The 15,385-nt window shown below is 42.6% G+C and overlaps 1 protein-coding gene across 2 annotated transcripts in view; it reads left to right on the forward strand.

Annotated features, from left to right (window-relative positions):
* Window positions 1–7,615, forward strand: part of MGMT (O-6-methylguanine-DNA methyltransferase) — a 508,938-nt gene extending 501,323 nt beyond the window's left edge. For both annotated transcript variants that reach the window (XM_073685066.1, XM_073685067.1), the window contains one exon: window positions 6,880–7,615. In XM_073685066.1, coding sequence (XP_073541167.1) covers window positions 6,880–7,008 — 129 coding nt within the window. In that variant the 3' untranslated portion in view covers window positions 7,009–7,615. The remainder of the gene's footprint in view (window positions 1–6,879) is intronic.
* The last annotated feature ends 7,770 nt before the right edge of the window (window positions 7,616–15,385 follow it).

A 15,385-nucleotide genomic window follows, 5' to 3' on the forward strand; every position in this document is an offset into this window, starting at 1 on the left:
TACAGAAACAGCGCCACTCGTGTCCATGGGTTGTGCCTGGTATTACAATATTCAAGTGAATGGCATTCTGCGCATCAAAAAGAGTGCTGCTGCTTTTGGAAGGCAATCATGATTTTATTGTCTTTCCTTATATTTTGGACCAAAAAATACAAAAATATTAAAGTTCCGGTGGTCTGCTATTTCACTGTGTGATATGTCAGTGAGAATAAAGGACAGATAATAAAAGCCGCGCTATAATAAACTATTCTACTCCTGTTATTATGGTCATTTCTGCAATGTATCACATTCCTCATAACTCATCATTTATTGCGCTTCTTTTATTAGTGGGGTTTTATGTTTTTTTAGGCTTGTGATGTAGCATCTCCAGCTCTACCCTTAGATATTCTATAGAGCTTATTATTCTCTACAGAAGTAATCGATTTATTATGTAAATATTCTATTATCATCTATAGAATCCATTTGATTTTTTTTATATAGTCTTTTTTTTTAGCAATTTTTGTCATTTTCTCCATTTTTTTTGTTCCTCCCGTCCACCTAAATGTCTGTCTCACGTTATAGAGAAATCTCCCGCTTGCGCTCACCTACTTTCCCAGTAATAATGAACAGGTGGCCATAATTTGCAGGTTTTACAAGGGAATCATAGGTGCGGCACTAAATTCTTTGTTATATTCCATAGGAGGTCCGGGCACCAGATGGTGTCATTTAGGGGGAAAGGGAGGACAAAACGATGATTTAGGTGGAAATCGTTGGCTACAAAACCTGCCCGAAGCGTGAATGGAGGCGGCCGTTCACATTTTCTCTCCTCGTTCTTATGCTTGAAGCAAAAAATCAAAAAATTCGATTTTTTATTATTTGTTTTTAAGGTGGATTTTTTTTTTTTTTTTTTTTTTTTTACTTTTTTAGCTTCTTTTTTACTTTTCTTCTTTTCCATTCTCTTCTTTCTGTCGGTGAATAAAAACAATATTGTTTACATTCAGATGCTAATAACTAAAGATTTGCAAAAAAAGCCAGCAGCCATGTCTTAAAGGGGTTGTCACAAATGAGACCAAGTCAAGACAGGTTATTAGTAGAGATAGCAAATACATTTTCACAACCCTGGTTCGGCATCTTAATCGGTACTTTGTGTCAATTGTATCAGAGCAGTGTGAATGCTGACATCCTGGGATTCTCCTACGATTACTAGACCCTCATGATGTCCCGACGCGCGTCACGCTCCATGGCCTAGTAATCACAGGAGTTTGCACGGCCCTGGTCTGGATGGCACAAAGTAGCAACGTTGATGTCGGACCAGAGTAGTGCGAATGTTTTTTGCTCAACTCTACTCATAACCTTACTTCCAATCCCGGGAGTCTGACAACTCCTTTAAGACATGGCTTCCATTAAAGTGGTTAAAGAAGTTTTCTGGCATTTACAAAACTTAAGAATGAAATATAATTAGGAAATTACTATTATTTATCCGCTCCCTCCCTCGTCAATCCAGTGCCGTCAGCAATCACTTGCTGTATATCTTTCATATGCCCCTCCCCCATCCCTGCCCCCGCTTATCCTGCCCCCATTCTGCTACAAAACCTCCACTTTTTGGGCGGAGTGTATAGAAATCCCAGTACTTTTCGGCCCAGGTGTCCCAGAATATCCGGGATATTTGGCAACTAAGCAGTCAGTCAATTGTCACCGCCATCAACCATGCACTGTGGCCAGTGATTGATAGCAGCGGTAATCGCTGCAGGATCAGAGGAGGCTCCAGAGTATTATACTTGTAAGTAATAATTATTTTTTTTTATAGTTTTGCCCGATATCTTTTACTTTTCCACCTGTTCCCAAAAATCTGCAGAAACTTCACGTGCTGGAGGTTCTCATAGTCACCTGCTCATGTCAGGACATGCTGGGACTTGTAGTTTCCCACACCTGGCAGGTGCACATTGTTGGCTCTTTATATAAATACTAAATAGTGGATTGTTGGCGGCAGCACAAAAAGTGTAAAAAAAAATGCAAAAATCCGTCCGAAAAGATCTACAAAAAGGGGGAAAAAAAATCTGTCAGCGCATCACATAGGGGAGGACGTGGCCGCTGCTCGCAGATCCTCCATTGTTTTCTTTTTTTAGCAGACATCATTTGCTATCATCAGTACGATGCATTATGATGTCCTGTGTGATTCGCGGCTGATTCCCTGCGGGACGCGGCTGCCACCATTGCTATATTTGATTTATGATGTTAGCATCTTGTTCGGAGGAAGCGTTTGGGGACGCACAATACGTTCTTAATCAAGGGGTTAATTAAGTTGTGTGATGCAGTTGTGTTCATAGAAAGCCCCGTATACAGTGCCGGGGAGCCGCAGAGTACGGCGTTACTGCTCGGCATTATGGAGTATAGAGATCGGGAAAACTTGGCTTCTTTTTTTTTCTCCAGAAACAGCACCACTGTTCTTCACAGGTTGTGTGTGGTATTGCAGGCCAGACCTAGTCACTTAAAGGGGCGTTCCAGTCTACAAAAATTACAACACCTATCAATTGGGCAGATGGTAATTGCTAGATCTCGGTGGGTCCCAGAATTGGGAACTTCTGTAACCTATGGAAGGCTCGGCCCGGAGAGGTTGATTGGAGAGACATGGCGCACGTGTGCCACGCTACTTATTTCCTATGGAGCTGAAGAAGCAGCTGAGCGACACTGAATGGAGCAGCAGGGCACATGCTAACATTTTGGGCGATGTTGGAACGCCCCGCAGCTCGCCCACTTTTAGGCAGGGGTTACACTGGCCCTAATGGCCCAGTTATGCAATGTGCAACCAGCCGATCCATTCGATTCCACCCAAGTGATGGTAGAACCAAGGACATAGATCAGTGTGAGCCCCATTGGTGGCAACCCCACCTACTACCTATCCAGGCGGCGATTTTTGTAGAGCGGAATATCCCTTTATATGTAGCTGAGCTGCAGTACCAGAAGCGGCCAGTAGACGAGGGTGGCGCTGTTTCCAGAAGAAAACACCCATGTTATTCCTGTATCATGAGGTCGATTAATTTTGCTTTAAAGATTAGTCTCACCAAGAATGAAAACGGGGGTCCCATGTTACCCTTATGGACGGAGCAGTACTGCGCTACAGACTGCGGAGGCGATGATCACACGTGCGCAGTACCGCTCCCATAGAAGAGAATAGACTGGTGGTCACGCACTGACATGGACCCCCTCCGATTATACATTTATAGGGGAATATTGTATTTTGCGTTATAGACCCCCCCCCCCTCCTTTAAGGGATATTGCAAAGTTTCTTGAGACAGTGAAGAATCAATTCTTTAAAGACGCAGACTGCTCACCCACCTGGCAACACACGGGCAGCGCTGCTGTATGGGCATTGGACTGTACCCAAACATGGAGCCAACCTGGTGCAGGAAGGGGTTAAAGGGAAATACTCCTCCGGTTCCCACGTACCGGCCTCGGTACAACATGTGCAACATATAAGTATGCAAATAGCCATCATTACGAGAAGACGGGCGCGGGGCGATACTGCGAGCGCCCAGCGATGCCCCTTTGTTAAAAACAGTTGGTATTTTGTGGGAAAATGGTTTTATATTTGTTTCATTCATTCATTCATTTATCGACAAAGGTTCCCAGGGATGAGCAGAGCGGCGGCCGCCTCTGTCGGTGCCGCTAAAAACTTTTCAGGAAAATAACAATTCTTCTTAGAATTCTATATTGTCATGTTCCTCTGTTATTCTTACTGGAAATGTCAAAATACATTCGAATCTGATTACTGCTATTTCCCATGTCCCTACACAGGATACGCCTCATTGACAACAGGACTGGCGACACCCCATTGTTAAGGTATTCATTTCCAGGAAGAGTAACAGAGGAACGACACAATGCAATTAACTAAGAAAATATACAATTATTTACCAGTACAGTCGTCTCAGAATCTTAGAAGAAATTTACAATTGCAGTAGGATTCCAGTTGACTAGACCTTGTTTTTTTTGTTTGTTTGTTTGTTTTTTTAGTTTTCCAGGAGTAACAACAGAGTAACAGGCACATAGAAAAACTCACAAATATTAAAATGATTATTTACTAGTATAGAAATGACCGAATAGCTCACAGGTAATCAGTCGTACAAGAGGGTAAATAATAAGAGGAACAGTTCAACGCAGAAATAAATCCAATTATTTACCAGGACAGCTGTCACAGTATAAATGACAGGCCTTCCGAGACATTTACTGTTATTGTCCTCTTCCCGTTTGACAAGAGGAAAAACTGTTGTTAATTTAGTCATTTCCAGGAGGAATAACTGGGGAATTGCAAATGAATTACTTTCTAGGATGAATAAATGAGGAATTAATTACAAATGCATTCCTTTTCAGGAGTAATAACTGAGGAATTGCAAATGTATTCCTTTCCAGGAGTAATAACTGAGGAATTTCATGTAGCAAAGTTCTAAGCAACTAAACACAATTATTTACTAAAATGATTTACTAAAACACATTTTAGAAAATAAATTGGATTCATTTGCTTAGAACTTTGCATGGTGCCTTTCCTCTGTTTGTTCCTCCTGGAAAGGTATAAATTAATAACTGTGTGTTGTCTTTCCTCGTTTATTATAACATGGCTGACAGGTAATATTAAAAGAAATTAACTAGTTGATTAGACTTCCAATTATCTGGCAACCAATAGTCTGGAATACTTCCATTAATCCTAAAGTAAAAAGACATTAAAAGTTTCAGCACTGGCCTCCAGGTGATGGATGATTGAATCCTATAGTGTTACTCAAAAATTTTTTTCGCAATTATTAGAAAATGTTCATAAATCTGAATAGTTCAGAGCCCATAGGAATTAAGGTAGAGGTCAGATGAATTTGTTACCCAGTCTATTGCAGACTTCCTTTTTCCAGGAGTAATAACAGAGGATCGATCATATTTAAAAGTTCTCAGAAAATGAACTACTAGTTCAGATGTGACAGAATAGATCACTGGGAATCTTACAATTATGTGAATACTTAACAGGTTATCTTCCAAAAAGTTAACTGTTGCAGTACTTTTTGGTTTGCAAAGGGGACAAAAAAAATCACCCAGTTGTTGAATTTTTCCTTTCCAGGAGGCATTACAGAGGAATGTCACCATGCAAGCTTTTGCATCACATGAATTAGGAAGGGAGCTCATAGGAATTAATGTAGAGGTCAGATGAGGCTTTTATTGCAAACTTCCAGTTGATGGTAGAATAACCTTTTTCCAGGAGTAATAACAGAGGACCTATCTCATTGAAAAGTTCTCAGAAAATGAATACTAGTTCAGATGTGACAGAATTGCACACTTGGGAATCTTACAAGAATGAACTATTGCAGCAGGCTTCTTGTTGAGAAGGTGAATCCTGGAGGATTGTTAGGAGGAACGGCACTGTGCAAAGTACTAAACAATAAAAGCAAAAACAAGATCTAATTATTTACAAGTATCTAAGAATAGCTAAAAGGTAATCTTCCAAAAAATTACTGTTTATCCAGTTTGCAAGGGAAACAAAATCACCCAGTTGTTAATTTCTTTCTTTCCAGGAGGAATAACAGAGTGAAAACACAGTGCAAAAATGCAGCGTATTACATCACGTGTTAGAAGGGAGGCTTCCATCTGATGATAGGAATATCCCTTTAATCCCTATCTCCAAGATCCTATCCCAGTATGTAGTAGGTGTAATAATATTAGCAAATACCTCCAATTAGAATTAGGATAGTTCTGCTGATTAGCTATGTTGTTTACCCTATGTGCAGGGCATTGCAGGAGCTTAGGTATCCATGGTTACGACCAGTCATATAGTGACAGTTAGTTAGCTCTTAGTGGTCTTAACCATGGATACCTAAGCTACTGCAATGTCCTGCACATGGGGTAAGTGATATAGTGAATCAGAAGAACTATACTACATTTTTAATTGGAGGTATTTGCTAATATTATTAATATTATTACACCTACTACATATTGAGATAGGAGATGGTGACCGTTAGCTGATAGTGGTCATAACCATGGATACCTAAGCGACATAGCTAATCGGAAGAACTATCCTACATTTCTAATTGGAGGTATTTGCTAATATTATTATTACACCTACTACATATCGGAATAGGAGATAGTGACAGTCCGCTCTTAGTGATCATAACCATGGATACCTAAGCTGCTGCAATGTGCTGCACATAGGGTAAGTGATATAGTGAATCAGAAGAACTATACTATATTTCTAATTGGAGGTATTTGCTAATATTATTATTATTACACCTACTACATATTGGGATAGGAGATGGTGACCGTTAGCTGATAGTGGTCATAACCATGGATACCTAAGCAACATAGCTAATCAGAAGAACTATCCTACATTTCTAATTGGAGGTATTTGCTAATATTATTATTACACCTACTATATATCGGGATAGGAGATAGTGACAGTTAGCTCTTAGTGATCATAACCATGGATACCTAAGCTACTGCAATGCACTGCACATGGGGTAAGTGAATATAGTGAATCAGAAGAACTATACTACATTTCTAATTGCAGGTATTTGCTAGTATTATTACACCTACTACATATTGGGATAGGAGATGGTGACAGTTAGCTGATAGTGGTCATAACCATGGATACCTAAGCTACTGCAATGCCTTGCACATGGGGTAAGCAGCATAGCTAATCAGAAGAACTATCCTACATTTCTAATTGGAGGTATTTTGTAATATTATTACTATTACGCCTACTACATATTGGGATAGGATTTTGGAGATGGGAATACCCCTTTATTGCAGAGGTGAGATTGATGGGTTGCCCAGTGATTATGGAGTCCCGTCTGCGTCATCCCTACTTTGTCGTCCATTTAATAAAGCGCTTTATAATAATTGCTCCGTGTATATCTCTATTTTCTCTTCCAGGTGCCACTTATCATCCCGTGCCACCGGGTGATCTGCAGCGACGGGAAAATTGGCAACTACAGCGGCGGCAAAGGAAACAATGTGAAGCTCTGGCTTTTGGCACACGAGAAGCACGTGAAGGAAATGTGAACGTGCGCTTAGAGCCTTCACCTAGAAGCTGTACGGCAGCCAAAGCACATAACCCCGGCACGGCGCTCCCTGCGCTTTCACCACGCAGCAGCAGAATTCAGTAAAATTGTAAATATTTGAGTGGCATATAAATATAATACAACATCCGACGTGAGATGTGCGGTGGCACTACTGTATGAAAGAGGCTGGATGTGTCCTGGGGGACGCCGCTTGTGTGCTCGGCCTTGTTTTACCATTTTTCAGCAGAATGAGTGCGGCCGCCCCGGCCTGTCGGGCTTGTATTCTGTTTTCATCTCCCGTTCTGTTTTGTTCTATTTTTAATGCCCATTAAAGCAAAGAAAAAGAGAGGGGAGTGGCGTGGCAAATCCGAGGTGCAACTGCCCCGGCAAGGAAGCATCTGGCGTACCGAGAGGACAGCAGGCAGTGTCCTAGCCTTGCGTGCCACTCACAGAAAATCCACAGACACATCCACCTCCCTATTCCTGCCCAGCCTTGTATTCATCCCTGTGCCAACATCGGTGCCCGGCGTTCCCACCTAATCCTTTCATGTATGTCACTGCCACACATTATAATAAAGGAACATTTTGCTTCTGCTTCTTTTAGGAAACGTCCATTGTGCTTTTGTTTACGTCTCCTTTTTTTATCGTTTAGATCCTTGAGTAGATGTTGAAAGGATCTTGATGAGTATTTTTTGCCGACTTCCTTCATTTTTCTATGTTTTCCTGCCAGCAAAAACAGATTCATACCCAGTAACGGTTAATAATAAAAAGTTGTATCAATACGGATCTGTCCTCACTGGCTTTTGAACCATGTTGTGGTTTTTGCTCTTTGTTTTTTTTAGGTGTTTGTTATATTGATGGACAGCAATTTCTTATAAGGGGATGTGCTCCGTTTAATAAATCTACCTGAGCTGACTGACCACATGTTGGGCCATGGGGGTTATGTTCACACACGGAAGATTGGCCGCAGAGATGAAAGTTTGATCCGTGCATCTGAATTAAATATTGGATTTTTTACAAGCCCCCATTTAGATGAAGACAAATCTGCTGCGTGTGAACATAAACTTTAGGGCAGATGCTGTCGTCAGTTATGCAAAAAAAAACGGATCTGTGAAAAACGGATGCTTTTGGTGGCCTTGGAAGTTTTAGTAACATGCGGAACATTAGGCGTAGAGATGAAAGTCTGATCCGTGCATCTGAATTAAATATTGTTTTTTAAAAGCCCCCATTTAGATAAAGACAAATCTGCTGCATGTGAGCATAAACTTTAGGACAGATGCCGTCGTCAGTTATGCAAAAAAAAGGGATCGGTGAAAAAACGGATGCTTTTGGTGGCTTTGGGGGTTATGTTGACATGTGGAAGATTAGGCGCAGAGATGAAAGTCAGATTAAATTAGTTTTTTTTACAAGCTCCATTTAGATTAAAACAAATCTGCCACATGTGAATATAAACTTTAGGACAGATGCCCTCGTTAGTTATGCAAAAAAACAAAAACGGATCAGTGAAAAACGGATGCTTTTGGTGGCTTTGGGGGTTATGTTCACACGTAGAAGATTAGGTGCAAAGATGAAAGTCTGAATTAAATATGTGCATGCATTTTTTTCAAGCCCCATTTAGATGAAGACCAATCTGCCACATGTGAACATAAACTTTAGGACAGCTGCTCTTGTCAGTTATGCAAAAAACTGAATCGGTTAAAAACTAATGCTTTTGGTGTCCCGTCCATTTTTAATAGAGCCTCATACATTACATGCCCAAGTATGATCTGCAAAGATGAAAATGGGACATACTCTTAGACTTCATTCAGATGTCCGATTTTTGCATGCGAGTGCCATCTGAGTCTTTCACGAATATCACTCGTACCCATCATATTCTATAGGACCATTCACATGTCCAATTTTTTCCTCGAACTGAGAGGTCGGGGACATGTCCAATTTTGATCTGACCCTCAAAATATAAGCCAATGGGTCCGTGAAAAAAATCGGAACACACTCGGATGACACTCAATTTGACGGAATGTCAGAATGGAGAAGATGGAGACATTGTTTTTTTTTTAATTTCTCCACGTATGAGAAAATCGGATGACACTCGGATCACACTGTGATCAAACTCTGATCAGAATAATCCTATTTTCTTGTCATTGAAAAAAATTTGACGTTTGAATAAGACTAGTTGAATTATCATTGCAATGGAAATCGTGAAAACCAGCAGCGTGGATTAACGAACGACAGATGTCAAATCCATGCACATGAAAAAAAAACTGATCATCAGCTTGATGCATTTGGAAAAAATCAGGGAGCCCAAAAAAATACTGCAACAATAAACTCCCAGTAATGCGTTTTATACTTTCTTACATTTTCTTACTGTTTGGAGATATAATAGGTCACCCATAGACTTCTATGAGGAATATCTGGTACCTCTACTTGGCTCTGGGTTTATATGTCACATTATAGGTGTATTCTCCCCTAGAAGCATTGATAATACTTTGCTGCATAGAGCACCATATGGCGGCATACAGAGACGCAGGGACTCCATGTGTTGCTATATAGCCTGAGCACTATGCGGTAAAGTAGGACTCCGCTGTCAATATGTTGTAGAATAAACCTTATGCATTTGGTCCAGTGAAGGAAGGGGAAATGTGAATTTCTAGAAAAGAGTGTAAAATGTGATATCGCTGTTCTCCATTCACTCAGTGTAATGCAGTTATCAGACGTAGCAGAGATTTATTGTGCACAGTTGTGCGGTACTTTGCAAGTCCCATCTAAAAAAAGCAACTGATAACTCAGTGGCAAACTTGGCTCATGGTGTGTACAAAGGACGAGTTAGGCGCCATGCCAAGGTCCAGGTTTTTTTTTTGCATTTTTTCATTAGTGTTCCCACTTTTCGTCTTTGTGTCCATGTTATATCATCAGTGTGGCACTCATTTTTCTCAAAGGCAAAAATATTAAAAAATAATTCCAAACTTCACCTCCCCACTAGACAGTAATCGGAGAGCACTCAGACGACACATGGATGGCATCCGAGCGATCACTGTTTTTCTTTATGGGGAGTTTAATCTGCAAACCTAATCAAAAACAGATGTTTACTCGTTTTCGTGGACAATTGGTCTGAAAGAACCCCCCCAAAACATGCGACCAGTCCCGTAGACTATAACGGGTATGTATTCGATCTGTGAATAACACAGAACAAGTGCGTGAAAAATGGACATCTGAATGAGACCTAACCTACGTAGATCCCTACCGATGTATCAATGGATAGAAAACAAATGTACGCGACCCACTGTTACAGCATGAAAGTTTTCCAAGCAATTTAAAATGTAAAAGACTGCAAAATAATGAAAAATTTCGACTCAAATGAATTTCACCTTGTTTTTGCAAAAATAATTTGGTTTCGCCCAAATACAATTTTTCGGTGTCTCGCTTCAAATTCCAGCAAAATGGTGGCCAGCCCTCCATTTTCCGCCTTGCTGCCCCAGCTCCGGCCATCTTTTTCCTTCCGGTATTTAATGGGCCTTTATTGGCGTTTCCCATACTGACTCGGTCCCGTAACATCATGATGCCCGTGAGGCCTCACTTCACATGTAAACCGTCAGCGCTAGTTTGGAGGGCGCGGGAAGATAACGAAGATGAGCCAATGATGACCGGAGCGCAGCAGCGTGGTGGGAAAAGTGAGACCCCGGTAAGTATCATTTTATTCATTTAATTTACCTATGTTTTAATGTTTAGTAAATAATGCAAATCAAATTTCCCATCCGAATCGGAGCAAATTTGCACATTTTAATTTTTTTGTAGATCTGCGAAACCATAGTAAAGACACATATATAACATAATCTCCTTCCATCATCATCATACACAAAGCAGATATATCTTTTTCTTTTTTTTTTCCGTTTTTGTAATGTATCCACATCCTGCCCCGCCTTGCTCCGAGCCGTCCTTTTTTTTTTTTTAATCTGATTCTTCTTTTTCTGTTCTTTTTTTATTCTCATGTTGCAGAAGTACGGCGCATAAAAAAACATGGAATAAAAGTTTGCAAACTACGCAAACACTGAACTTTAACTTCGGACCATCTAAGGGTTAATAATGGTATCGGTACGTATCCAAAAAAATAGAAAATGAAATGACTACGAATCCGTAATCCGCGAGTGTGAAGGATCCTCCGTTTGCTGTGATGATAAATGAAAGTAGCAGCTCGGTAGGAAATATTCCCTCCATCTCTCCTCAATAGAGGGCAGCCTAGATTAGAAGAATTACTTTTTTATTTTCTTTAGCAAATCCTTATCCTCCACATTCTTCTTTTTTTTTCCTTTTGTGGTATTTTAAGAACGGCTTCTATAATAAGCGGCATTGTCAGACATCTCGCATTCTGCAGGCTGCCTCGCACGGCCCGCCTCAGGAATTAGTGGCCTCCTAGTATTTCAGAGCCGGCGGTGTCCCATGGAAGGTGCTATAGTCAGATAGGACGATGAAGAATGGCCCTTCTCTTTGTCAGTTGTCGCAGAGCCTGGTAATGATGCCGGGGGTGACCACTAATGAAGGGTGCCTGACCAGAGCAACCTCCGAGGGCTTCTTTACAGGAGAAGGGAAGGCGCTCTGCTGCTTCTCAGGTGCTACGTTTGCAGTCTTTCCTGCGCTAATAATGCTGATCTCCTCCACTCTGATGTCTCTATTGCTCACAGTGTTTTTGGCCGGACACTTTGATGATGGAGCACCTTGTGCTAAGAAAACAAATGACAAGTTTCACATCGCACATGGACAGACCGGCAAAAGACAAAACCTTTTAGACTTGCAATTAATTTAGAGAGTGTTTCTCGCATAGAATAATGCTGTCCCCCTCCAGTTGAGCTGCAAAAAAATTCAAATTTGGTTGCTTTTTTTTCTTTTTCCATCTGTTTCTGAAAAAGCTGGGTACAATGCAATATGGCTAACAGTATAACTCCAGCACGGCCGGACTCCGGAACAGCTATCGGTCTATTTACACAACAGTGCCTCTGTAACATGACGCGGGGTTGAGATACCCTTCTCTTATGTTACATAAAGGTGAGGGTCCTGGCTGGGTCTGTGGTCTTTGTCTACGGGGGCACTACGCTCTTGCAGGCCGCATGATACTGATCACTTTGGTTGACCAGGATCAGATGTTGAAAAGTTCAATGAGGTAGACCACCAGTCCGAAATAAAAAGTTCAGTGAGGGAGACCACCAGTCCGAAATAGAAAGTTCAATGAGGGAGACCACCAGTTCAAAATAAACAGTCTTTTACTAAACAGCCACTTGGTGGGACCTATGTACAGCAGATAGTTGGTGCATAACTTCACGAACGTTTCCTTTACAACATGGAGCATTTTCACAAAGTCTATTTACATTTCCAAATTTACTTGTTCCTGCCTCAACTAGTCCTGTTTCCTTCACTATACCCCAGCACAATACTACAGTCCAGTAAATGAGGGTCCTATTCTCAGCCTGCTGTTCTGCGTCCTCTTCTCTCTTAAAGGAACTAGTTTGCCAAAATGGCCGGTACTTAGCTTATCAGCTTTCTGATGCCTTGGAACTCCTGCCCGGTGCACCCTCTTCATTTCACTTTTTCTGCTCCATCCTGGTCCGTTACCTCTCTGACTTATAAACTCGAGGCCGTACTGCTAGACGTCCTGTCCCAGGACCCATCTCCGGTACATCACTCTGTCCTATGGTCACCTCCCTCATCCCGTCTCTCTCTTTACTCAGGATCCTGCTATCCACTGTCTCGGTCTCCTCTCACGTCAGGGACACCCATCTCATGCGGCTCTGCTCACTAGTCAGACCATAGGTCCGCTTTTACTGCACGCTGGGTCCTATCTAACTTCCTGACAGGAAACTGTCTCTGTCCCTTCACCTTATCCCCTCCCACTCTGGTCTAGTCCCAAACATTAATCCTAACTGTCCCAACTATCTGGGAAAATACAACCTATCACTGATAACACATGTCACAATACACATCACAATACAACTATACATGTGTCTTCCATCTCCTTCACTTCCATCGAGATACACCCATTCAGGTTTTTTAAAAAGTTGTGTGGCTGTGAATCTATATGGCTATGTGCACTTGGGGTCTTTTATCTGAGTTTTTGGAGCAGAAATTGTCTATGTGGACACAACGTCTTTTAAACTTAGGCGAACCCGACGAGTTTTTCAAGCAGAAGACGCTACAGGAAACTGTTTTTTTTTTTCTGAAGTGTCTTTTGTGATGTTGTTTCCTAAGAGTTTTTTGGAGGGTTTTCCAATAGTTTTTATGACGTCTTTATCACTGTCGTTTTTCAGTGTTTTTTTTTTTTACTCCATTGGTTAAGGAAGAAACCACTAGTTTTTTTAAAGACAAAACGCTCCAAAAAACATCAGAGCGTTTTTTTTTGCAGAAAATGGCAGAAGAATGGACCGGTCACTTCTAACCGCTTTGCGTTTTTAGAAACCTGAAGTTTCTAAGATGTACTGAAGATAAAGATGTCTAAAAGACTAAACGTGCACAGCAAGTCTTTTTTTTATATTAAAATGCATATGCTCATTCTTTTGAGTGTTTTTTGCTAGTTTTTTCCGTTGTTTTCCACGGCGCAATCTGCCTGAAAAAGATGTCATGTGCACAAAGTCTAAGAATTTTTGTTTGGCATATTGGTTGTCTCTTAAAAGTTTTTCCAAAGTATGGAAATATTTTATATACCATATATACACTGCTCAAAAAAATAAAAGGAACACTTAAACAACAGAATATAACTCCAAGTAAATCAAACTTCTGTGAAATCAAACTGTCCACTTAGGAAGCAACACTGATTGACAATCAATTTCACATGCTGTTGTGCAAATGGAATAGACAATAGATGGAAATTATTGGCAATTATCAAGACACCCTCAATAAAGGAGTGGTTCTGCAGGTGGGGACCACAGACCATATCTCAGTACCAATGCTTTCTGGCTGATGTTTTGGTCACTTTTGAATGTTGGTTGTGATTTCACACTCGTGGTAACATGAGACGGACTCTACAACCCACAGAAGTTGCTCAGGTAGTGCAGCTCATCCAGGATGGCACATCAATTCAAGCTGTGGCAAGAAGGTTTGCTGTGTCTGTCAGCGTAGTGTCCAGAGGCTTGAGGCGCTTCCAGGAGACAGGCCAGTACACCAGGAGATGTGAAGGGGGCCGTAGGAAGGCAACAACCCAGCAGCAGGACCGCTACCTCCGCCTTTGTGCAAGGAGGAACAGGAGGAGCACTGCCAGAGCCCAGCAAAATGACCTCCAGAAGGCCACAAATGTGCATGTGTCTGCACAAACGGTTAGAAACCGACTCCATGAGGGCGGTATGAGGGCCCGACGTCCACAGCTGGGGGTTGAGTGTTACGGATCCGGGTGGTGGAACCTCTGTGCTGCGGTGCAAGGAGGGACCCAGAGGGGCGTAACTAAGTATCAACTCATACCGACCCTGGTCATACGGCGGCTAACGACTCCGTGACCAGGGAGGGACCGAGCAGAGGGACCAGGTGCTACTCTGGGGACGACCTTGTAAGAGAGCAGGTGGCTCCCACGGGTCAGCAGGCTGGGACTGACCAGTATAGCGGATGGACACAACAAGCAGGCAGAAGTCTCTAGGTTAGCAGACTGGTAGTCACGGCAAGTAACAGCAGGAGCCTCCAGGTAGGCTATCAGGTGGTGACGGCTAAGCAGGCTGAAGTCTCTAGGTTAGCAGGCGGGTGGTCACGGCTCGTGACGGCAAAGCAGGCTGAAGTCTCTAGGTTAGCAGGCAGGTGGTCACGGCTCGTGACGGCAGAGCAGGCTGAAGTCTCTAGATTAGCAGACAGGTAGTCACGGCAAGTGACGGCAGAGCCTCCAGGTAGGCTAGCAGGTGACAGGCAGGTAACAGGCGAGTGCTCCCAGGTGAGCAGGCACGGCAGGTAGCAGGCAGGTAACTGGCAGGTGCTTCCTGGTAAGCAGACGGACTTGCCCATAGACAGACTGGCAGGTTGAACGGAAGGCAGACTGTCGGGCTGGTGAGTAGTCAGACTGGCAGACTGGAACAGTAGTCAGGCTGGCAACTGGACCTGAGGGCTGAAGCAGAGGTAAGTATGCTGTGCATCAACTTTTGCTCGGGCACCTCCATTTTGGAGGAGGTGCCTTATATATGGGAGGTCCTCCGGCTATTGGCCGGGGACTCCTTAGGACGGTGCACGCGGCCCCTTTAAGAGAGGGGGAGCGCCCGCACGCCCTAAGCACAGTGCCCGGGAAGCTGCGCAGTCCGGCAGCAGCAGGAAGAGGATTGCAGGAGGACGCCGAGCGGGAAGGTGAGAGGGACGGCGTCTCTTCCTGGCAGGGGGCAGAGACGCCGATGCTACATTGAGCTCACAGCCCAACACCATGCAGG

This window comes from Phyllobates terribilis, unplaced genomic scaffold (assembly GCF_046119375.1).
Source record: "Phyllobates terribilis strain yellow unplaced genomic scaffold, ASM4611937v1 Scaffold_5__5_contigs__length_657084704, whole genome shotgun sequence".
NCBI classification, from domain to species: Eukaryota; Metazoa; Chordata; class Amphibia; order Anura; family Dendrobatidae; genus Phyllobates; species Phyllobates terribilis.